The following is a 6,234-nucleotide window of genomic DNA, read 5'->3' as shown; positions in this document are numbered from 1 at the left end:
TTTGAAAAGCAAGGCATAACTTCATCTGAACTCGATGATTTTAAGAAGTAGCCAAGAATTCTGCATATAGCGTGGCAGCACCTAGCAGCAGGACCATTTAGTCATTTTGGTCTGTCTTTCTTACATTGAAGTTGTGGCCAGAACCTGGTTCTGCTGTAGAGGCAGAACAAGTTGTCATCTGGTGCCATAGTCATTTAGGGGCAACAAAAAGTTTTACTCTGTCTTTACCTGGGAATGATGGGTATTAGTGGCTGAGAAAGCCCTGCCACTTTAATGCTAATGCTGATCCCTTTTAGTTACCTTGATTCTTGTTTGTGTTTCTTCTTGGTGTGAAAACCATCTCCAGCAGAGGCTGCCTTTCTATTGGGTGCATGGATAGGTCATTATTTTTCTGGATGTTGTTAAGGCCTTTTCCTTTGATTGTCTGTACTCTGCATCGTCTCAGAAGAGTCACCAGAATTGCTTTCATCATTACCATGGCAATAAACTTTCCTACACAGCCTCGCGGGCCAAATCCAAATGGTTGGAAATAGCGTGAAGGAACCTGCACAGAATAACAGGAGGCATAAACTTTAAGACAACTTTTTCTTTGTAGAAGGACCCAAAATTATTGTGGATATTGATAGTAAACATATTCTGAAAAACTTGTTCAAAGAATCTCTTAGGAGCATTTTCTTTCCTTTACACTGAACAAGTCTCCCACCCAAGTTAGGCCAAAATGCCAAGAGACCTACAGTTTAAATGCTAAGATAGCAGGGAATGTAAAGTTAAGCCATTGAACTCTGCCCATATATTTCAGTCTGTTCATCCTGTGAACTACAGGGATTTTACCACAAGCTGTGAAATGGAGTGGAGCTTTTGCTCTTCTATATGCTTTAAAGTTCATTAAAAACTTTTTCAGAAAATGTTCATTACAAAGCTCATAAATGTCTCAGATACAAGCTAATGCCCTGTCTAAAGATAATTGTAAAGCCATATACCTACCACAATTGCAATTTAAAAGTTAATGTTCCTGAGAATTAATCTGTCATAAAATGTAATGCTGAGCATTTTATTTGATATCTAATAGATCAAACTTATAACATGATTCTTTCCTGTCTTATCAACTAAAATGTGAAATGCAGGATTCCCAAAACTGTTAAAGAATGCACAGCCAGTTTCTGCTACTTTTATTGATTAGCTATCCAAAACAGTCCCGACAGCTTGAATAGTACTGCTAATGAGGTAAAAAGGTACTTGTTATGAGTAAGAAAAAGCAAGTCTGGCTATAAATACATTATTTTTTATAGAATCATAGAATGCCTGGGCAGGAAGGGACCTCCAAAGGTCATCTAGTCCAACCCTCCTGCCATAAGCAGGGACGTCTCAAACTAGATCAAGCTACTCAGAGCCTCATCCAGCCCAATCCTGAATGTCCCCAGGGATGGAGCCTCCACCACCTGTCTGGGCAACCTATTCCAGTGCTCTATCACCCTCATATTGAAGAACTTTTTCCTAATGTCTAACCTAAATCTACCCATTTTTAGCTTCAAGCCATTACCCCTCGTCCTGTCACTACAAACCCTTGTGAATAGACCCTCCCCCGTATTGTGGTGAGCAGAGCCCACCCTAGGCAGGGATCGGCGTGCGGAAGATCTCGCGATGTAACGGAAAGCTCAAACTGCCCACGAGGGGCCTTGTGGGCGTGGCTTGTGCTATATAAGCAATTGCAGCTGCACAATAAACACCATTTGCAACATCCTTCATATTGAAACCTGTATCTATGATGGTACCCAACGACAGAGGTTGGGTGGCAAAAATCCCGGGGATCGGGTATCGGTAACGACACCCCCGCCTTCTTGTAGGCCCCTGCATAGCTTTCTTTCTTAAAAATAGGACATTATCTGTGTTCTGACTTGCTATTTAACCAAAGTATAGAGTAGAAAAGTTTGCTTTATATTACATTATCTAGAAAAAAGTGTCTCATTTTTGGACTGAGAAAAATATTTTCTGTTTAAATTATTTTCAGATAAGCTGAACTGTACTTTTTGAAAAATGATAGGTTAATACAACTGTTTATAACACAGAGCAAGTACAGCAGCTGGCAGTACAGCACAATGGCAAATGCATGGCCTGGAAAAATGCAAAAATGTTTAGAGTATAACAATGCCATCTTATCATTAAATAATGGTGTAGATTGCTATTCACTTAGAGAACTGTGTGAAAATTGTGCCTGCTAGACTAATTACGTACCAAACAAAGCATCAAGTCAGATAGAAAATATATGGGTAAACATTTGGTCAAGGGGAAATATTTTTAGTAGCAAAGTGTACTTCTAAGCAAGAAATTGATTTTGGTAGAAATACTTTGAATGAAAGTAATGGGTGGCAAAATGAAAATTATTCACAGTGAATAGTTATTTCAATAAACTTAATCACTTACTCTCTTAAATTTTCTACAGTGACTTTTTTCTTGTTCTGGTTTGTTTTTTTTTTGGTTTTTTTTGGTTTTTTTTTAATACTATATGCAGAGTTTGCTATGGGTAATCAAACAGAAATTTAGAAATGTTAACCAGGTTTAGTGTTCATTTGTATGTGTGGCATACACGGTACTCCTAGATTTTCAATAGGAAAAATTTAAAACTTAGAATTGTGTTTCTGTCTGGATTGAATATCCTTATATTTAGTTTCTTTATTTTCTTATTTCCTTTAGGTGTTTTTACTAGTAAACCTGTTTTGGTGTACCGAAGTGGGTCATCTATTTCTTTAGAAATGGATTTGCTGTCTGTGAATAACTATGTGTTCATTTGCTAACATCCCAAAGGAAACAAAAACAGACAGATAATTATTTCCTAAATTTTTTAGTTAGAAAAAATGAGAACTGACATCTGTAGGAAATATTAACCCTTTGGCTTCAACCCTATTCAACTTTAGTATTTGACAAGCCCCTAGAAAATCTAAGAGAAAGCCTGCATACCAGGAAAGTGTTCATCTGTGGTGGTAAGGCTAACGTTCTGCAGCTGAGATGCCCTTCACAGAGCTAAGCTGATTATGCCCTCCACTCTTGGTTGGCTATTTATTTCAAAGGTCCTTAATTCCCATGCAGGAGTGCTAACCAAACTTTAGTAGTTTGTGCTCTCTGTCACATGGGTAGCAGGTTGCAACATCTTCCTTTTCCGTCTGCACTGCTTACCAGTCAAAACCAAGTCAAACATGCCATAGAATCAATTTATTTTCTTTCACTGCAGTTTTAATGTCTCCAGTTGATCATTGCTGAACAAATATAGATTTGCAAGAGAATTTGTTTAATCAATAATGGGAACAGCTGAGGTCTAAATGAAAGCAAATAATCTGAAGGATAATTTAAAATAGTAGGGGACTGGAAGTAGGAAAACAGTTCACATATTGTTTTTGATATGGGACTGAATAATTTAGATTAAAGAAAATTCTGGTTCTTTTGAGAGTTAGAATAAAACTTGAATTGAAACGCTGTTGCTGAACTGGGACTGAATTACTCAACATCTGCAGCATTCAGTTGATTAAAATTTAGGATTTCCATTTTCATCTATAAAATGTCTATTTTTATTTAGGAATTAAAAAAAAAAAAAAAGACTGCTAGATTCTCATTCTCTCAGGAGTTACTATACTGCTTCACCTCTCCAGAGAATCCTCACATGGCCTTAGTTCTGTGTGGTGCTTCTTGCATGGGCCTAGCTCCCTAAACACATCTTTATTTTGTCCATGGTTGGGGTGTATAACAGCATGTACGTGTGTCTCTCACCAATTTAATCAGAAATCTTTAATCAAAATTAAGACATCTGGGAAAACTTTGTCCTTGATATTATAACTTTTTTAAAAAAAATTAAAAATATCTGCTAAGCTTTAATAATAGTATTAAGCAGGATGTATAGCTACCTAGGGACTGGACAAAGAGAAAAACAGTCTTATGGTCACAGAGTTCTTGATTAAAATAAGAAGAAGAGTTGTTGTCAGTAAATAATAATCAATTTCCTGTTTAAAAAAAAAAAAGTCAAAAACTTACATTTTTCTCAAAATTTTCAAGAGAAAACTCATTTGGCTTTGGGAAGAATTCAAGCTTATGCATACGTCCGATATTGAGAATAATATTTGTCCCTTTTTTCACAGGGTAGCCATCAATCACATCATCTTGTAAAGCTTTTCGCATGATCAAGTCCACAACTGGCTGGTATCTCATGCTCTCATAAATAAAATTCTCCACAATTTTTAAGTTTGGCATGTCTTCACTCTGTATGTCTCTGTCACCTTGTGGAATAAAACAGATGGTGAAGAAGTTTGTTATGAATTTAATAGTTTTATTGTATGAATACAAAAACATTTTTGGAAGATTCTCAGTTCCAGAAATTGTGGAAAGGATCCAACAATTTTTGAGGAGTTACATGTAGCCATACATGTGCAGGAAATCTGGTATATTGTTCATCAGCATAATGCTTATTGATTTATGATATTCTCACCTTTTTCTTAATACATTATGAGTCTTTGTTCTGCCTTCTTGTCAATGGCAAAACTCTGAAAGTCTTTCCCTGACTTTTGTATGACTGAAAGTGACAAGACACAACAAAGAAATCTTCTGAGAGCTGTCAGCAAATAGAACCTGGGGGTAGCCTGCAGATGGGAGATAGCTTTGTACAGACCTTACATTTTCACCATATGATTGGCTTTGACCGGATATACAGCTAGGTCCTGCTGTGGACTGACTATTTCAGTTACCATGAGTAACCTCCTCCTAGCTTGATTCCATCGGCAGCAGTATCATTGCCAGGACATACAGCCAGTAGGAGCCTGACTTCAACTCTGAAACAATGAGCAGTTCAAGAACTACAGGCTGACCGCTGCAGTGGTAGATAAAAGGCAGCCTTGCTACCCCAGATGGTCATTTGCTTCAGGAAAAGGCAACAATATTCTACTGCCTTAGAAATCAAGGCTATGAGGAAGAACTAGGGAAGAGGAATAAAGGATTATTCAACTCTCATTAGGACAATGAAATAAGGCTTATAATAAGTAGCTGAGAAAAAGAGTAGACAACTTGTACTCTTTCCAGTGTTTAACTGACCAGAAGTAAATCTTTAATAAGAGTTGCTGAAACTAGTTTCTGTATTAGTTCAGGGTCAGGCTTTGAATGAAGCCTAGAGAAAGGGAATAATACGAATTTGGAGTATCTTGTTTGTGTTTTGAACAGTCAGTAATTAGTACTTAAAAGAGGAGACTAGTTTGATATTAAAATGGATGCCAGCAGAATAGAATTGTAATTTTCTCTAATATTTTTATTCTGCAATCGTAGCGGAACTTTGACTCAAGTTCTGTATATACACAGAGGAATATTGTTGATTAGAAGTATTTGAAATGAGTCTCCCTTTTTGCTGTTTCAAGGAAAATGGAAAATAATTGCAATGGAATTTGAGGTGAGTGCTGATTTGCTGAGGAGTGAATATAGCACGTTCTTTCTAACATATTGTCAATTCTGGTGAGTCCTATTTGAATTTCTTGTACAAATTACTTGTTATTCAAGGTCAAATGAAAGAAATATCTTTTACATATAATGGTTCATACATTTTACAGCAAATGTTTCTGCTAGAAGAAAGCACTTAGAATTTTCAGCTTTTGAATAATCAAAATTAGATCACTGCTGAAGCAAAATTATATTCCTGCACCACTGACTTTGCAGCTCCTGCTTACCCAGAACAGTTTCAATTTCTCTCATCATCTCCTCTTCCACTGTGGGGTGCTCTGCAATCAGTATTAGCATAAAGAAGAGAGTCACAGACAGCGTATCAGGAGCAGCAATCATCATCTCCAGCACACACTGGTTCACATTCTCGGCAGTCAGATCCCCTCTGTTCTGGAAAAAAAAATTGAAAATTTGGGGGAAGGAGTTGATTTCTGACCTCTGATGCCAGCGAAGATCCTATAGCAGTAGGATGGGAAGGACCTTGACTTTCTCCTATAAACAGGAGTAGAATCTTGACAGTCTTTCTATCTCATATGCTAAATACCTTTTTTATTTTAAAAAAAAAATCTTTTGGAGAAAACCCAGAAAGCTCTTGTTTTGATGGGTGTGTATTATCTTACAGAAACACAAGAGTTTGTTCTTAGCTCATATTCTAAATTGATTTATTGCCTTTCCTCACAGAGTTTGTGAGCTGTCAAAAGATTACACAAGATAGGATTTACATAGCATTTGAAGCCTTTGCAAACAAAAGGCAATATATCAAGATAA

At 36.8% G+C, this 6,234-nt stretch overlaps 1 protein-coding gene across 1 annotated transcript in view; it reads right to left on the bottom strand.

Moving 5' to 3' along the window:
* Nucleotides 1-231: 231 nt before the first annotated feature.
* Nucleotides 232-6,234, bottom strand: part of LOC103772445 (aromatase) — a 14,696-nt gene continuing 8,693 nt past the window's right edge. The window contains exons 7-9 of the mRNA XM_008939778.1: nt 5,694-5,856; nt 4,021-4,262; nt 232-544 (exon numbers count right to left, since the gene is read on the bottom strand). Coding sequence (XP_008938026.1) covers nt 293-544; nt 4,021-4,262; nt 5,694-5,856 — 657 coding nt within the window. The 3' untranslated portion in view covers nt 232-292. The remainder of the gene's footprint in view (nt 545-4,020; nt 4,263-5,693; nt 5,857-6,234) is intronic.

Source organism: Merops nubicus, unplaced genomic scaffold (genome assembly GCF_000691845.1).
Source record: "Merops nubicus isolate BGI_N331 unplaced genomic scaffold, ASM69184v1 scaffold33804, whole genome shotgun sequence".
NCBI lineage: Eukaryota > Metazoa > Chordata > Aves > Coraciiformes > Meropidae > Merops > Merops nubicus.
Note: the sequence above shows the minus strand (reverse complement) of the source record. Positions and strands in the feature narration are given on the sequence as shown.